Source organism: Pteronotus mesoamericanus, unplaced genomic scaffold, assembly GCF_021234165.1.
Source record: "Pteronotus mesoamericanus isolate MK-2021 breed Mesoamerican mustached bat unplaced genomic scaffold, CSHL_Meso_final contig_72, whole genome shotgun sequence".
Taxonomy (NCBI): Eukaryota; Metazoa; Chordata; class Mammalia; order Chiroptera; family Mormoopidae; genus Pteronotus; species Pteronotus mesoamericanus.
Window position 1 is genome coordinate 2,407,730 of NW_026555242.1, and position 18,271 is coordinate 2,426,000.

An 18,271-nucleotide genomic window follows, 5' to 3' on the forward strand; every position below is an offset into this window, starting at 1 on the left:
TATCTTGTCATGTCATAGAGCAGGGAAACTGTCAGAGACAGTCTTTCAGGAGTTCTCAGTGTCTAAGAGCATCAATTCAAGCATCAACAAGATAAAAAGTATGATAGACTGAAATCCCTCAAACACAGTATACTTAAATCCATTTGATAGTCAAAAATAACCAAACATTTTAAAGGATGCTGGAGGACCAATTTGTTATTTTGAAAACTGAAAAATAAAGGGCAGAAATCAAGCTTGTTTTATTTATTTATTTGTTTGTTTGTTTATTTATTTATTTAATAAAGGAGTTGGGTCTTTTTTAGGGTTATGTAGTTCAGCTGACTCCTTTCTATTTATTTTTATTTATTTATTATTCTCACCCAAACACATGCTTTTTGACTTTAGAGAGTAGGGAAGGGAGGAAGAAACAGAAGGAGAGAAACATAAATGTGAGAGAGAAACAGCAACTCGTTGCCTCTCACACCCACTCCAACTGGGGATGGAACCCACAACCTAGGCATATGCCCTGGCCAGGAACCAAACCTGCAAACTTTCAGCTTATGGGATGATGTTCCAGCCACAGTGCCCTGGGGAAGAAATCAAGCATTTAGATGGCCTTTCCTATTTAAGTTGTATCTCCGAGTAACCAAATAACTGAAGGAAAATTCTCTTTATTGATGAAGAAAACAACAATAAGATACTATATTGCCAGTTTGCAACCCCTAATAAATTAATTGATTTAACCATTGAGCTCTGGTCACCAACATCACAAAAAGCCTGGCAACCCCTGAAAGAAATAAACAATAACATCTGTGCCCCGATGGTCACGTTTTGCCCCAACAATCAAACCTCAATCTGATCAGGCCTCAAGATTTAGGGAACAATTTATAAGAAATACAGGGGCCCAAGGAGAAGGTTAAACAATACCATAGAGATGAAACCAGTAAAATCCAGACTCTATGGGGGGGGGGGGGGAATACTTTCTTCAAAAGATAATTTATTAGGAAAAAAAAATGAAAGAAGACATATCAACCAATCACAATGTATGGACCTTATTTGGGTATCAAATCAAGAAACATACTATTAAAAAACATTCTCAGGAAAACAGGAACATGTTGGATATCTAGTAATTTAAGAAATGATTGTTAATTTTTTTAGGTATAATAGTAGTGCTGAGATTATGTTTTCTTCTTAAAGTCCTCATTGTTTAGAGACAGATACTGAAATATTTAGAGAGAAAATCCTTTTAGGCCAGGGATTTGCTGCAATATAATCTGGGCAGAGGGGCAGCACACGGGTGGGTGTGGGTGAACAAGCAGAGTGGTCCACGGGCTCCAAGTCTACATACTCAGGCATGTGACTTGCTAAAATGCAGAGCACAGAGTGTCCCCAGGGTGGACAATGACAGCAGGACATGAGGGTCACGGTTAAGGGGTACCTTATAGGAGCAGGGATGGGTGTTCCACTGACCCCTCACATGCTCTGGGCCAGGCAGGGGTGCAGCTGTGATGTCGTGATCCTCTTCCCACCCTCCAGCCATGGCACTTATTGTCCCCACTCTACTGATAAGGAAATCAAGGCAGAAGACAGTATAACTCAGTGGTGAAGTGCATGGGTACTGTTCCCCCATGACATGCATTCTAATCACGACTCTGCTACTCAGCAAGTGTGAGTGACCTTTGGCCCATTTTTAACCTCTGTCTACCTCAGTTTACGTGGGCGCCTATCAATCATGTTATTAAATGGATGAATATCTGTAACCTGCTTAGCATAGTCTAGTATGTGGCATTTAACAATTGCTCAAATAAACGGCAACTATAATTTCAGTTATTATTATTATTACTGAAGAAATTAAGAAATTTACTAGCTGTCAAGGGGCAAAGCCAGGAGTTGAACTCTTATCCCTCTGAATCCCCTAGATTCCTCTTATTCACACGTGCAGGCAGAGCCAGGCAGGACGGCCGTCCTGAGGGGGCTTGGTGCTGCTTGATGCTATATTTCAGGCTTATCCTCTCATTGACTTGACCCAACCTGGGTTCACGAAATCTGACACATGCAGAGGAAAGTGTGGAGACTTCCTCAGTGATCACCTTCAGTCTCGTGGAGGAGAAAGCTTTCTGTCCTTGACAGACGAGGTCTCTCGTGTTTAAACTCGTAGCCATCCCTGCAAAAGCTTACTGAGCAGTCACTGTGCTCAAGGCCCAAAGCTAAGCATGGTGAAGGCATGAAGCACAACTCTGTCTGGAAGCAGGAAAACCTGGCTTCAAACCCTGCCTGCCACTTCCAGCTGTGTGGTCTGGGAGGGTCGCCTCCCTTCCTGAGCCTTGGCTTTCCTTGACTATAAAATAGGATACACAGATCTCGTAGGGTGGCTGGGAGAAGGTGGAGCAGGGGCTGCTATTTGATGTTTGAATCTAAAGTCTAAGATGCAGAACAGTTCCCTGAGCCCCTGCTGTCATGGGAGTTAGGCTTCTTACTGAGACCTACTTGTCCAGGGTCCGGGAGTCATCCGTGTACTCGGGGAGGTCATTTAAGTCTTTGGGGGAGGCGGAGATCTGGCGCAGCTTGATGGGCAGTGCCTGGCCGTCCTTGCCCACCACTTCCAGGCCTGTGAGTCCCAGGTAGTGCAGGTCCCCCCAGGAGGCTGTAAAATTCAGCTGAAGGCCTGCAACAGGAAGAAAAGTGGCCCATGAACACCTGAGGTTCCAGAGGAGGGTCCTAAGATGGAGAAGAGAAGAGGAGTCATCTTTAGCATCTGCGTTCAGCCAGCTTGAAAACCCAGACATGAATGAATGCCTTCAGGCTGGGCTGTGCACCTCTCCTCACTGGCCCTTGGGCCTGGGACACTGCTGATCCTTAGGAAATGTTAGCAGGATGAATGGACCAGAGTTTAAACCTGAACACAGCCCTGGACCCATTCTCTACCTATGGCTCATGTCACCCACTTGACGTTTAACATCCTAAAGTGGCTTCCCATGATGCTTGGCCAACAGGCCTTGCCCGTCTGGCCTCTATTTCTCTAACCTCATCGTGTACCAGGGGTTCCTGGCTCCACTAAGACTGTCATTCAGTCATTCACTTACATTCTTCTCTCCTGACACATGGCCTGCTTACTTTGTGCTCATCCTTCAGAGCCCAGCTCACTTCCCCAGGGAAGCCCGCCCAACTTCTTTGACCACATCAAACCTCATTCATAGTTCGCTGTGTCACTGAGAGCTTACCCTCCCACGTCCTGGTCACCACTGTTATCCTGTGGTCATTTGGTTAATCCCTCCCATTGACCTGCCAACAGCAACCAAGGCCAGATGGTTAACTCCCCAAAGCCTGCCACAGTGCCTAGCACATAGGGGGAGTTCAGTATAGAGAGAATGATTAAACAAGTAACTAAATGAAGGCAACTATATCATTAAGCCACAAGACTAGAAATGGATATTTTATGCAAATTGGACTACTATTGAGGAGTTGCATGGATTTGTAATAAAGGAAGTGGCCTTAGGTGACATTTCCATCCTTTTGCCCTTGCCCCACCCTGTTCCATTAAAGACCACTTAGAAGTCATCTGTGGGCCAGTGGAAAAATGGACCAGGTGAGTCCTCCACTTGCCCAGAAAGCTCAAACCAAATGAGCCAAACCCCTTGGTCAGGCTCTGTCAGATATCTGGCTAGAATTTTTCCTACTTAATGGTCTCATATTAGAGCAAGACCAAGCCCAATGAACCTTTCCACCCTTGGGGAACTTGAAGCCTATATTAGCTCCTTTTTGGGTGGCTGTGTCCACAATATTCATGCTCTTTGCACCTTTCACAGAGTGCCAGCACTGTAGCACTAGAAGAAGAAAAGCCTAGCTATCACGTGGTCCCACTCATCTCAGCTTAGCTGAGGAGGTGGAGGCCCAGGGAGGTCTCCAAACATCCTTGTGAGGCCAAGGGAGGCCAAGCCACACCACCTCCCTGGGGCTCTGCTTCCTCTCCTATGCCCCTGTCATTTCCAACATGTTCTGTAACTCAGCCTCAGCTCCTTCTACTCGCCACGGTGCCAAGGTAACTCTGAGCATCTTGGGGTCAGAAGAAAATAGACGTGTGACCAGCATGGTACTAGGAACATGATAGCTTCTCACTGCACTGGTAGCATGCAAAATGGCCAAAAATTCCTCCAACCCAGTCCCCATCTGTTTGCAAGGTGACTCTGCCACTCTCCCATGCAGAAGTGACAACTATTTCTTCATTCCTTGAATCTGGGCCACAAGGTTTGTTTGTGGGCCACATGGGACAGAAACAAAGATACTGCAAGCAGAGGCTACAAGGGAATGTGCACTGGGACTTGTCCTCTCTCGCCACACTTGAAGCCTGCCACATGAAAGAGACAGGTGAGCCCAGGGACCCCATCACTCTGGCCAACAGCCTCCCAACTACCAGATAGGAAAGCATCCTAGATCAGTTAGCTGCCGTCCCACGTGCCAGCTAACCAGCCCATGAGCAGGCCCAGCAGATGCCAACAAGCCAGCTCAGATGAGAGCTGTCCAGCCAAACCCCTGAATTACAAGCCAATCATGAATGGTGGCTGCATTAGGCCACTAAAGTGTAGGTTAGTTTGTTCAGCAAAAGCTAACTGATACACTTCTCATCATGAGTCTGTGCTCATATGTCTTCTCCAGGAGACTTCCAGTCAAGATGGCAGCATAGGTAAACATGGCTCACCTCCTTGCACAACCACATCAAAATTACAACTAAACTATAAGAACAACCATCACCCAGAAGCATAAGAAATAGAGTTAAATGGAAGTCTGACAACTATGGAATTAAAGAAATCACATTCATCCAGACTGGTATGAGGGGCAGAGATGCTGAAAGGGCTGATGGATAAAAATTCAGGAGGGATATCTCAGGAGTGAGGAGTCCCACACCCCCACCAGGCCCCCCAGCCCAGGGTTCCCGTGCCAGGAAGATAAATCCCCATACTCCTGGCTGCAAAAACCAGTGGGGATTGAGTTGGTGGAAGAAACTTCTGGAGTTCCAAACAGTTCCTCCAAAGAACCCACACACGGACTTACTCAGACTCACTACCGCTGAGCTCCAGCACCAAGGTAGCAGCTTCAAAGGCACCAGAAGAATACAGGGAAAAACTGAAGTGTCTGGCATCAATGTGAGGGCTGGGGGACAGCTTTCTTCCAGAAAAAAAGGAGGGGCAGAGGCTATTGTCCCCTTTCTGAACCCTCCCCCAACAGAGCCACAGAGCTAGAAGTCAGGTGCCATATCTGAGTCTCCATCAACCTGGCTAACACTGTTTACCCTGCCCTGGCAATCCCCTGAGACTCCATCCCACCCAACTTACTGGCCCACCCGACCTGTTAACAATGACTTTTTCCATATGAATGGCTAGTCTTGGCTCATGCTTCACAACTTCCTAAATCCTCTCAAACAGAGAGCAGCAGGCCTTAGTGAGCCCCCAGTCCCTGTACATCTTGCTAAGTGGCCCCTGGCCCAGCACTAGCAGCTGCTGGCCTAGATTCACAGCTTGGTTTTGCTTGGGAATCACCAAGTCCAGCACAAGTAGCAGCCACCTCAAATTGCTTTATAAATTATGCGAGGTGGCCCTGGGCAGAACACAGGTAGGGGTTGACCTCGGCATGTACCACCGAGGAAACCCCCGGGCCAGTGCACCCAGTGGACAGCTACAGACCACATCAGAGCACCACCACCTTGCCCCCGCACAGCCGATCCTCCATGGAGGGCGGAGGCTGGTGGTCAGTGGTCACAGCCAGCCCTTGCAGCTAACTGGCCTGGGTAACTCCTTCCCATTGACCTGCCAACAGCAACCAAGGCTCAACTACAAGAGGGTATCCTCAGCCCACACGAAGGGTGCACCTCAGGTACCCATCTTGGGTGATACAGGGAGGCTGTGCCACTGGACCCTCTAGGGCATCCACTACATTAAGCCACACTACCAAAGACACAGAGTCAAAGCAGCTCTACCTAATACATAGAAACAAACACAGGGAGGCTACCAAAATGAGGGGACAAAGAAACATGGCTCAAATGAAAGAACAGATCAAAACTCCAGGAAAAAAACTAAACAAAGTGGAGATAAGCAATTTATCAGATGCAGAGTTCAAAACACTATTTATAAGGATGCTCAAGGAACTTAGTGAGGACCTCAACAGCATAAAAAAGATCCAGTCAGTAATGAGGGATACACTAATTGAAATAAAGAACAATTTCCAGGGAAACAACAGTAGAGTGGATGAAGCTGAGAATCAAATAATTGATTTGGAACATAAGGAAGCAAAAAAACAACCAATGAAAACAACAAGAAAAAGGAATCCAAAATAATTAAGAAATATAAGCAGCTTCTGGGACAACTTCAAGAGGTCTAACATTTGCCTCACAGGGATGCTGGAAGGAGAAGAGAAAGAGTAGGAAATTGTAAATCTATTTTAAAAGATAATGAAAGAAAACTTCCCTAACTTGGCGAAGGAAATAGGCATGCAAGTCCAGGAAGCACAGAGAGTCCCAAACAAGATGGAAGCAAAGAGGCCCACTGTAAGACACATCTTCATTAAAATGCCAAAGGTTAAAGATAAAGAGAGAATCTTAAAAGCAGCAGGAGACAAGCAGTTTATTACCTACAGGGGAGTTCCCATAAGACTGTCAGCTGATTTCTCAAAAGAAACTTTGCAGGCTAGAAGAGATTGGCAAGAAATATTCAAAGTCATGAAAAGCAGGGACCTACAGCCTAGATTGCTCTACCCAGAAAAGCTATCATTTAGAATCAAACTGCAAATAAAGAGCTTCCCAAAGAAGAGAAAACTGAAGGAGTTCATCATCACCAAACCATTATTATATGAAATGTTAAAGGAACTTATTTAATAAAAAGATCAAAACTATGAACAATAAAATGGCAATAGATACATATCTATGAACAATTGAATCTAAAGAACAAATTAAGAAACAAGAACAGAGACAGAATCACAGATACAGGGAGCATTTTGATGGTTGTCAGAGGGGATGGGATGTGGGAGAATGGGTGAAGAGGAGAGAGGATTAAGAACTATGAACAGGTAGTTACAGAAGAGCCATGGGGATGTAAAGTACAGTGTTGGAAATGGAGTAGCCAAAGGGCTTATATGCATGACCTATGGACATGAACAATGGTGTGGGGATGGCCTGAGGAGTAGGGAGTGCTGGGGGGAGGGGGGCAAAGGAGGAAAAATCAGAACAACTATAAATATTGGAACAATTTTTATAATCAATAAAAAACAATGACCAAAAAAACCCACACAAATATCTCCTCAGAGAGGCCTTCCCTACCCACCTGAGCTCAAATAGCACCATGCCCCATCATTCTCTAAACCTTGCTTTATTCTTTGTCACAGTACTTACTACCACCTGACAATATAGTCTACATATGCTTGCTTATTTGTTTTTATCAGTCTTCCCACTAAGATGGAAGCTCCCTGTGAGCAGGAACTCTGTTGACTTTGTTCACTGTTGTATCCCCAGAGCCTAGGAAAGTATCTGAAAAATACACAGTCAATAAAGACTTTTTTCTCTTTAAACACATAGTAAAATCTCTCCAGGAGGCTCTATTGCAGTGCTGACACACAACAAACACTTAACAAACAGGTAAATCTGATAGCTCCCCAGAGTGAGGAATACCATGAAAAAATAAGACAGGTGGTAGGAAGTGACTGAGTAGCAGTGGGGGCGGTCAGGGAGGCCTTGTCTGAGGGGGTGACGTTCAAGCTGAGACCTGGGTGAGGAGAGGGAGTATGCCATTATTCAGCATTTTCTTCAGCTGGACTCTATGCTAGGGAGACCAGGGAGGAGGCTGCCGTAGGACTGAGGGCCTGGAAAGCGGTGGTTAAGTGGTGACAACAGGGGAGGGGGGTACTGCTTCAGGGTCTGTTTTGGAGACAGCATTGCCAGGATCCTCACCGGCTTGTATGGAGTGGGTATCGCTCCTGAGATGGAGAAGGCCTAGAGGGGGAGGAGGGAGCAGATTGGGTGCTGCGGGGGGGCGGTATCAGGGAGAAATGCCAGCTCCCCCTGGGAAAACAAGACATGCCATCCCAACTCTCCCAAGCCCGCAGTCCCTGTTTGCCTGGCAAGATGCTCTGCCAGGCCATCTAACACGGGGCTGCCCTGAAAACAACCGCTCTCCTGTTTGAGCTAATATCCACGCTCCATATTCATTTTCCTCTGGTGTATCAATTAGTATTTACATACATGAAAATTAATTTTGTTATTTCTCATCCATGTTTCCACTCTCCTCAGCTCCTTTACTATTCATCACTGCTGATATTTGCAAAACGTCCAAAATGAGTGTCATCTTCAAATTAGCAAGTCATATATTAAACATTAACAGGATTGGCCATATTTACTAAGCCCAACACATCCCCTGGGTCACGTCACCAACGCTCTCCATTTGCACAGGCTGGTTCAGGGGGTCTAGGATTTTGGATAGAGTGAGGAAAAAGCCCAAGGATCAGAGAAGACAGATTCAGAAATAAGAGGCTTCAGACATGCAGAGTGGGCTTCGCCAAGGGTTTCTTCTGCCTCCCTACTGAGTAAAGAGCAGAGAAATTACACTTTTCTTGCAGCAAAAAAGGTCTCTGAGCTCTACTCCAAGGCAGAGCTCCCAAAGGCATTGAAATCACATTTCTGAGAAAGGTCAGAAGCTGGCTCAGTGGGAAAGACATTTACACACAGCATCTTTAGGGAAATCATCAGATGAAGGGGACAGTGGCTGCTTCTGGCCAGCCAGCTGGCCCTCCTTCCGTGTCCTCGTTACTGCACTCTGACCTCCTCTAGAGCACTGTTTGGTGGCTGACCTCACCACTGGCTCCAGGGATGGGCCCTTGAGCCAGGCCTGGCCAGTGCGTGTTTTCCATCTCGTACCTCCCTCTCCCTCCCAGTCCTGGTGAGCCATGGTGATCGGTTTAGGATGTTTCGGCATGTGATCCAAGCCATGCTGAGGGGCCATAATTGTACGATGATTGTTGAACTTTCCAGGAAACAGAAGTTCTCTTTCAGTTGTGATTGCCGGGCGGAAGGTGAATTTGAACCCAGAGCTTGTAGGAGCTCCCACGTAAACAGAGTCTGAACAGAGTCTAAATGAGAAGGGCAAGAGAGAGCAAACAGGGCAGAGATGAAGGGAGATGCCAAGTCTCGATGACATCATTTGCACACCTGGTGCCAGCTATATGGGAAACTAGCAACCGGCAATCTTTTTAGTTGCATAAGCCAATAAATTCCCTTTTTTTTGTTTAGCTCCGTTTGAATTCAATTTCCATTGTCCCTCAAGAAGAAGAAGTGGGAGGAGGAGGAGGAAGAGGAGAGGAAGAAGAAGAATTGTGACCACTTGGGGAGACCAGCTGAGACATGACCCCACAGTTCTGTGGGGACCCGGACGCCTCACAGAGGCCGCCGCTGTAAGGCAGCTGCTCGGCGAGAGCTCTGAGGCCGTGTGTTTAGTGGTGAGGACAAGGGCTTTGAGTTTAGATGCTTGGTTCCATTCTTGGCCTTAGTACCAGGCGTGTGACCCAGGAGGCTGATTCACTCTCTTTGAGCCTCCGTTTCCTAAGCTAATCTAGAAAGTGGAGAGAATAAGAACTATGAATGTCCCGTGGGGTAAGGCAGGGGAAGCCCCGGCAGAGTGGCTGAAAAGGCGACGAAGCCAAGCCTCACACCAGGCCCCTGCCTGCACGCGCTTGGTTTTTTAAGTTACTCTGTTGTCCTAATGTCACTGAGAGTGTCCTGGAATATAAGGGCTGCAAGGACTCAAAGTAAGACGTCTTGGACTTTTCTAAGAGGTAATTTGGTCTTTGTGGGTGAGTGCCCCCTGGGAGCACTGGGGGCGACACGCTGCGGAGATGAGCTGCAGCAGGGTCCTAAGAAGGGCATATGGTGGACACTGGGACACTGCGTGGGCCCCACCTCCCACCCCCAGGCCGGAAGGACTCGTGCCTCCGGTGGCTGGGAGTGCTGACCGCTGACAGCTCGCGGCTGAGTTATCCCCACTTACCACTGCCCTTGGCCTTGCCCCTCCCCAGGGGCAGCCCATATCCAGTGACATGTTGCTCTAGGCATATAAAAAGCCTCGTCCCCTCACTCAACTCAGGACAACTCCGAGGGGCTGCCACAGCTCCAGAGCTCCCTGATGAGAGTGAACGGTGGCCCACCTGCTCCCTCGGCGCAGTCCTGCTTCCTGTCCTCCCCCAGGAACATGCCTCAGTAAACTCCATCTCAAAGTCCACTTCCTGGGAACCCGATCAGTTATAGTCGGCCTTCAACAGCCAGGGACGGAGAAGACCAGTGGGCTCAGGAGATGGGTTTGGGGAGGAAGACAGGCTGAACGGAGATGTTCCGGCTTCCTCCGGGAGCTGATGGCGGGGAGGAGGGGAGAGGGAGTAGGGCACGGGCACAGCACGCCTCTTGTTGTCAGAAGGTAACTGGAAAGAATGACACGCACAGGGGCAAGAAAGAGCAGGAGGCAAAGCTACAAGGAGCAAGTGAGCCACAGAGCCTTGTTAACAGGGAACAGGAGGGAGGAGACCCCACTCAGCTGCCACCTCTGGCCTGAAGATTCCCAGGACGCAGGCAGAGGGGCTGGCCTGTGCACGCGAGGAGGAAGAGAGGGGTGGCTGCAAGGCCACATGGGGAAAGATGAGGGAAGGACAGACACAGCGAAACCCAGACTGGCAGCCAGCTGGCCGAATACATATGAGTTTTGTTTGGCTTTTGGGGTGTTTAAAAATACTATAAAATTAGTCATCAACGTTTAAAAAGCTGAAGATTTCACATAAAAATCCAAATTTCCAACTCCTCAGAAGACCTGGCACCTGCCCCACCTGGACAGGGAGAACGCAGGTCTTCTTTGCTCGTGCTGGTTTCAGCCCCCACTCGCCCGCGGCCTACATCTCTGTGAAGTGGACAACCTGTCCAACTGTCCAAGGAGACCTGTCCCGAGTGACCAGGACTTCCCCCGACCCCTGAAGGGCCTCCTTCCCCATGACACTGCCCCAGGACAGGGTACTCACAGATCCCGTGGTAGATGCCCGGTTCTGGAGTGGTGACTTCAGGGGCAGGGGCACTGGATGGCAGCTCTAGTTCCGGAACCTGCACACCAGGTAGGGGAGAAGCAAAGGAAAGAGCGTGATTTGAGGGACACCCACAAAGCTAGCTAGCAATTTTTCCAGCTACTGCTGCCCACTTCATGCCCCAGGTAAGTTCCTGACTAATTTCTTGTGTTTTCTATCTTTGTCGAAGCTCTGTGACTGGTAATATGAACAGGCCCGAAATCTTTGTGTGTCTGAGTCCTTGACAGAAGCCCTTATTGGTAGAGGAGGAGTTTGACACTACCAGCTACGGTGAGATTTTCTGGGACAGGAAAGGACGTCGAAAATGTTTATCTAGTCAGCTAGTGGAACGGAGCGAGGAAGGAACATGGGAAGGGAAGAGGGAGGGGAGGACTTAAGCTATAGAGAGTGGTTCTCAACCCTGGGGCCCAGGCACGTGCATTTTTAAAGCTCCCGGGTTATTCCCGTGTGCAGCCAGGGTAAAGAACCCTTGGTCTGTAGATTGCCCAGGTGGGCTGCCACACCCTACTCCTTGGGTCTCATGTATACACTTTGCTCGTTAGATTTCTGCATCATAAGTTAGGGTAAAAGTGCCTTCACTACTTCACAGACAAGAAAGCTCAGATGCAAAAAGAAGTGAAGTCCGGATCGCAGAGTTTTGATGCAGATGGTGTTTCAGTCCCAATGACAGCCTGATGAACTCGAGGGTTAAGCCCCGAGGAGCAACCCCTCCGGACCCCTGTCCAGCTACGCGGAGGAGGGTGGGGAAGGCGGCCTGCCAGAAGCACCCCTGACACTGGGCAGCCTGAAGCCACCAGCGAATGTCACTGCCTTGGTGCCCATGTGACTTCTCTTGCTCTCCCTGAGCCTCTACCCTCCTAGGATGTTAACACACCCAGAAGGTGGGGTGCAGCCCGCCTCGCTCTAGGGCTGTGCGCAGGATGTTGACAGTGCTGTCCCCAGAGTTCAGGTTCCTCCTCAAGACAGAGCGGTCCCTCCCTGCCCCTCCCAGCCTTTGATCTTATCAGAGTCCCATAGTAGGGACTTCACCCTTGGGAAAACGATGGACAAATGAAAGGCCTCAAGGTCAACTTCCAGCTGAGACCCACAGATCAAATCCAGACAACACACGTGTACAGTAGCACACAGAAGGTTTGAAAACATTTTGAATTAGGCGCTAACAATTTTTAATTGGGATATTTTTGCATAAAAATCCAGCTATATGGCTTCATCTGGAAAAATAAGAAAAATTGTCAACATGAGCCAGCAGCTCCAATCTGGCTGGAGAGACAGCTGCTTTCTTGAGAAGTGGGAGGGCCTCACCCCAGTGAACACCAAGAACCAACAGACTGTTTCGCCGCTCCGCCTTGGTCCTGACCTTCCGGTGGCTGAAGAGGTGCCCTCTGGCCTCTAGCCATTCCCCTTCCCCTTTGCCACCCTTTCTCCTTATGGCCTCAAGAACATCGTGGAGACCTGGTGGTCTCTTCACCTTCATTATTGCTCTTTGACTTGGACTGAGTCTTGCCCTGAAGGTTAAAAGCATCTTTCACTTAAAAAAACTGTTTAGCAACTAAAAGCACAGACTTTGGAATCCAGCATTTAAGCTCAAGCCTTGCTACTCTCCCACTACATGCCCTTGGGCAAGTCACTTAGCCTGTCTGAACCCTGGTTTCCTAAATGGGGATACTAACCACCTCCACTCCAAGGGTTGCCAGGAGGGACACAGGGGGCTAGGCCACAAGTCGCAAGCAAGAAATGGCCGCTGGGACTGTCATTATTTTAATTCTAGTTCTGCCTATTAAAACCATATCCAGTCCCCCCATCAAAAACAACAGTGAGAGATCAAAATGCAATTCAAAGCAAAAGTTTCCCAAAGACTGTCACCTCTAAGTCACAGAGATAACACAGAATGGATTTCTCCTAGCTTTGATTAAAATCTGAGTACTTTCTCCACTTCCGTGAAAAAATAAATAAATAAATAAATATCATTAGTGAATGAAATATGACACACAGGACCAGAAATGAAGTAGAAAAATGGGAAATGTCAAAACAGTAGCACCAGCAGCATAAAGGAGATCCATCTTCATTCTCCCTGCTCTGCTCTAAGTTGGGAGAAATCTCTCGCGGGCCTCCGTCGCCCCTCCATCCCACCCCTGCCCGTCCCCGGTCCTACCTGGCCCCCGGCCCACAGGCCGGCCTGGGTGTAGGGCCTCTCCTCCCCATCGCCGTCGGCAGTGCTGGGCCTCCTCAGAGCCTCCTCGCACTGCAGGCTGCAGAGGCTCTCCACGTCCACGTCAAACGTCTCATCCGAACAGAATATGGCTTCAAGAATGTCGTCGTCAGTCGTGAATAGTATCGTGTCTCCAAAGTGCTCTGGAGCTGAACGGGTTATTAGGAAAACAAGGGACAACTCACCCTAAATGCCAATGATTTGTAGATCAACCTTTGTGCTATAAAACCACTAACGTTTCTCTGTGTAGAGAGATGTTATTTCTCACATATTGGCAAATGGAATTCACATACCGTAAGAACCACATAGGTCTAATGAAGGGACCTAATCTGATGAGAATCACTGTGACGGGTCTGAAACAAAGTGTGGGTGAGGCACTGAAGCAGCTGCTACTGGTGCCCCACATAGATCCCCGCTGACCTTGGGGTGGAGGGGCTGGAGTCTTACCTGAAAGGACATGGGAGTTATGCCCCCTATCCGGGGAGCCTGTAGGGCTCCAAATCCCTGCCACTTTGCCTTAAAGCGGGACGGATCCTGCAAGTTATGCTCCAGAGCTCACCTCGGGTCAGGCTGAGGCTGCGCTTCCCCTGAAACTACACCCTTGCTCAGCTTCTCCGCTCCGCTCCCATATCCTGCACCCCTGCCCCCCGCACTGTGGGTTCTCCCGAGAGCACTCCCTCAGTCAGTGCCTTGCAGAAGAATCCTCTGGTCAGGCTCAGGCCAGTCCCCAGCCAAGCAATCGAAATGAGGGCAGCTCTTGCACACCCACGCTGCAAAGGTGAAGAGCGGGCCAGGTCTATGAAAGGGGAGAGGCCTATCCCTGGTTAGCCCGTGGGTTTTGTTTTTCCTCAGAGCCTCAGCGGGTAGCAGGGAGGGGCTTTGAAAACATTCTCACAGACATACTGTACCTCCTGTCAGGGTTCCAGAGGCCTTGGCAATTTCTCCTTTAAAGATGCACTGTGTGTCTAACAGGATCTCAATGTCCTTCACACCGCGGAAGGAGTGTATCCGTGATTTGTTGTAATTCCAAATCCTGATTAGGGCGACGTGGCAAGGGTGCATGAAGTCGACGGAGATGAAGTGGGACTTGCCCAGTGTGAAGGGGGCCAGCCAGACGTGCATGTCATCCTGGGTCCTATTCACCCCATCGATGAGGTTGGTGACCACACGGGGGTCCTTCCCGTAAGCTGGTAAAATATTGATGTCAGGGGGGTCTGCTTGGATGTTTGCAATTTGCACGGGCTCTCCCTTGGAACTGAATATTTCTATTCCATTCAGGCCAACATAGTGCCTGTCCCCCCACGTAGACTTGATGTCAATTACTAAGTGCTGCCCATAAGGCAGGACAGGGATTTTAAAGTCGCTCCCCTCGTCTGTGTCTATGGAGCAGTCAGCCTGCCCTCTCCTGGGCCCTTGCTCCTCCTCCTTGCGGGGTGGTGGCTGGCTGCTGTGCCGGCTGCTCTTCTGCTGCTGCAGGAACTCGTCCAGGATGTCCCCCTGGAACTCCAGGCCAGAGATGCGTCCCCGGTGGGAGCGGTCAAAGGCGCTGAGGGAGTTCCACGACTCATGCAGGGTGTGTTCCTGCTCGCTGCGCCACCGGGACCGAGGCGGCATCCCAGTGGACCGGGCATCTTCTGGAAGAAAGGGCACAGGTGGGGTGAAGCCCCATTAGTGACACGTGTGGAAGTGGGGACCCTTAGAGAGTGTCTCATCCAGTGGCTCTCTGCTGGGTAGAGTTGCCCTCACGGGGACATTTTAAAAGCCAGTGAGGGTGCTCCTGGCTGTCTCAATGCCCGCTGACCCTACTGGCACTTGGTGGGTGGGACGAGAGACGTTAATATCTTGCAATGCATGGGACGATCCACACAATATTAAATGGCTTGTAAAAAGTTGTTTATAGACAACCAAGTCTGGAACCTAGTTGTTTTACTTTTACAAAAGGTGAAGTATTTTTCAATGTACATTGCTCTAAGGATGTAACCTCACACAAATCATGGGAGGCCTATTTGGTTGCGTTAGAACCTTTGCCAGAAGTCATCCTCCACTTCAGAGACTCACGTGGCCACAGCAAGGCTGCTGCCTGTGGCCTGAGTCTGCCCCTAAGGCTACCACAGTCACGCACTTGAACTGGGGTTTCAAAGGCTGCCTAGCGACAGGCGAAAGGCTCATAAAAGAAGGGAGGGTGAAAAAAAGCCAGCTATGCCATTTTAGATGTGGCCTATCCTAGTATGGGCAGCACGCTCCAAGGTGTTAATTTGGTCTTTCTGGATAGTGATTAGGAAGGGCTTTTATTTCCTTCTTTGTCACATTATCCTCTACGTTCCCTACAAGCATTAATTTTATAATCAGAAAAATGCTTTTAAAAAGCAAGCAACCCAGGGGTACTACAGGGTAAGAAATTTACTTCTACACATGCACATGGCTTAAGTGGGCTCTAGAAGCTGAAGCTGTGTCCCGAGCATATGGAGAGCACGGGTCTGGTCCCCAGAGGGATGGCTTCTGAGCCCCGCTTTCCTCCTCGTAGAACATAAAATCTCAGGCGTGCGCCTCAAGCAGTGGCCTGCTTTCACAGCTACACTGTGGCTAGCTGCCATCTCAGGGTGCCATTCTAAGAAAGCAGCCGCTGATGACACTGACATTTGGGTTTTTCTCCTTTCCTCTTGTACCGGGCTTCGCACTCCATTTTCTGCCTGTCTCCTAGGGGGTCTGGCTCCATCAATTACCTCTTCTCTCCAGAATCTTCAATCGCTCCTTCCCCACTGGCACCTTCCCCTCTGCCTGCAGACATGCATAAATCTCTCCTACCTGAAAGAACGAGGAAGCGGCCCCGCGCTCACAGCTCCCCTTTCATTGCAGTGACTGCGTCCTCCTCACCCCCACCCTTCTCAGCTCCTGCAACCTGCGTCCTCTTCGTCCAGTAACTGTTCTGCCCACTCAAACTCCCCTTCCCCTTCTTCTAGGAACAACACCTGATTTTCCCTGGGAGACCCCCCCACCTTCAGGCCATTCAGAGCAGGCAAATGTTGACAGCATCCTTCCAAGCTGGGCTCATGAAAGACACCAAGGGAGAGAGAGGCTCTCCTTACACTGGAGCCACTGAGCTGGCAGGATGTCGGTAGAGTTGCCTGTGGCCATGTTGCTGCTCTGTGGGGGGAGCCTGCCTGAGAAGAAAGCCCACATGGAGAACAGGAGGCCAGAGACGGACTCTCGATGACATCATCTGAGCCCTTGGATCCAGCTGTGTCCGATGTCACATGCCTAGGGAACTTCTGTCCCTTCATTCATGAATCCTACAATTTCCATAGCCGTCCACTGAAATTACTTTCTCCAAGTTCACAGGCTCCAAGTACGCAATCTTTTCTCAGTTTTCATTCCATGCTTGACGTCCTAGGCCAAGCTCCTCCTCCAGCTCAGGAGACTTTCTGGTTCTCCATTTCCTTGCAACAGCTCCTCCCTTTGTATCACATGGCCTCCACGCCCCCCAACCCCGTAAGTCCTAAGTCTGGCTCTGTGTCAAGGCCTCAGCTCCATCCCGTCTCCCCCAACACCGCCCTCCCAATCGCCCTCACCCAGCTCCTCGCAGGCACCGCTCAGTGTTATAACTCAAGTTCTGCCCCTCGCCCCCAGGCACCACCTTCCAATTCCAACAACCGCCTGACCAGGAATGACCAGACATGTCTACTCTGTCACTTCAAACCCCATGTGCCTAAAATGGCATTGTCACATCCCCTCTAAGTGACATTATCTCTACTATGCTGAGAACAAGGAAAATCAAAGAAAGTCTAACTCCTCACCATGCCCCCAGGTGCCAACCTCATCTCACACCCGCCTCCCCACCATCATCCGACTCCAGCCGCGACGGCCGTTCTGTTCTGTACACATACCAGGTCTCCCTTGTCTCAGAGCATTTGTCCTTGCTGTGCCCTCTGCCAGGGATGCTCTTTCCTTAGATCTCCAAGTAGCTGGCTCTTCTTGTCACCCTCCTCCACAGAGAGGCCTGTGCTGCCCAGTTCCCTGCTGTGTCCCAGTGCCCGGCACAGAACACGGCACAAGGAAGTGCTCAGTGCTGGCCAGTAAAAGGATGGACAGCTGGCATCACCATTACACCTCCGTGTTCAGACTTGGAGGCTGAGGGACTCCCTCTCCACCCTCAGCTCTCCTTCTCCTGTCCTCAACCCTCCTCCTCACCTGCCGTTAAAAAGACCCCAGGAATTTCTTCCATCTTTCCTCCAGGGGGAAGGCTTAACATCTGGCAGAAGGGACTTGCCCAGTGTGAAAGGGGCCAGCCAGACGTGCATGTCATCCTGGGTCCTATGGATCATCAGTATTCCAGTTTACTGTGATTTGATTTCCATGGACTGAAATCCTTTGTCAACATTCCTACCTGTAAATCTGAATGGACAACAGAAAAATGCTGCTTCCGTCTGCAGTCAACACAGGTTAGAAGGGATCACCAATATGAGATGCGACTGAAGATTCAAAACTATTCCTCAACTGAGACTAATATGAACGACAGAGTTCTGCACTTGAGTTTGTAAAAATCAATGGCACCACCATGAGGTGTTCGCAAATTGCTACTAAAGCAGGAAATGAAAAAGTACATAGTGATATATAATAGAATCATGTTTATTCTTGGTGTACCACCCTTCAGTCATAGCTGACTGAACAAGGAGTGGACACCTGACCTGAGTAGGCCAATCAGCTTCTCCCCTGAGACTTTGGAATTGGCTCCTGGCGACAGAGCCAGAAAATTGTGTCACTCTGGGGCTGCAAGGCCATTTCCTGCTGTGTGCACAAAGGCAGAGAAAGCTGATCCCATGAGGAAGAGTGAGGGAAAGCAGGCCTGTGTAGAGACAGAGGTAGAGCCTAGCAGCCCTGGAGACACAGGGCGAAGCTTCCTTGGTGCCTGCCAGCTTTCTGGTTCCACCTTCCAATCCCAGGTGATGATCAGCTACATTTGCTGCCTTTGGGGGTCTAGGCGCTCCC

General features: G+C 49.4%; 1 protein-coding gene across 1 annotated transcript in view; it reads right to left on the reverse strand.

Moving 5' to 3' along the window:
* The window catches only part of KATNIP (katanin interacting protein), a 181,717-nt gene that overhangs the window by 13,747 nt on the left and 149,699 nt on the right, over positions 1-18,271 (reverse strand). Inside the window, exons 17-20 of the mRNA XM_054582782.1 lie at positions 14,194-14,919; positions 13,229-13,434; positions 11,017-11,095; positions 2,467-2,644 (exon numbers count right to left, since the gene is read on the reverse strand). Of these exons, the coding sequence (XP_054438757.1) occupies positions 2,467-2,644; positions 11,017-11,095; positions 13,229-13,434; positions 14,194-14,919 (1,189 nt within the window). The remainder of the gene's footprint in view (positions 1-2,466; positions 2,645-11,016; positions 11,096-13,228; positions 13,435-14,193; positions 14,920-18,271) is intronic.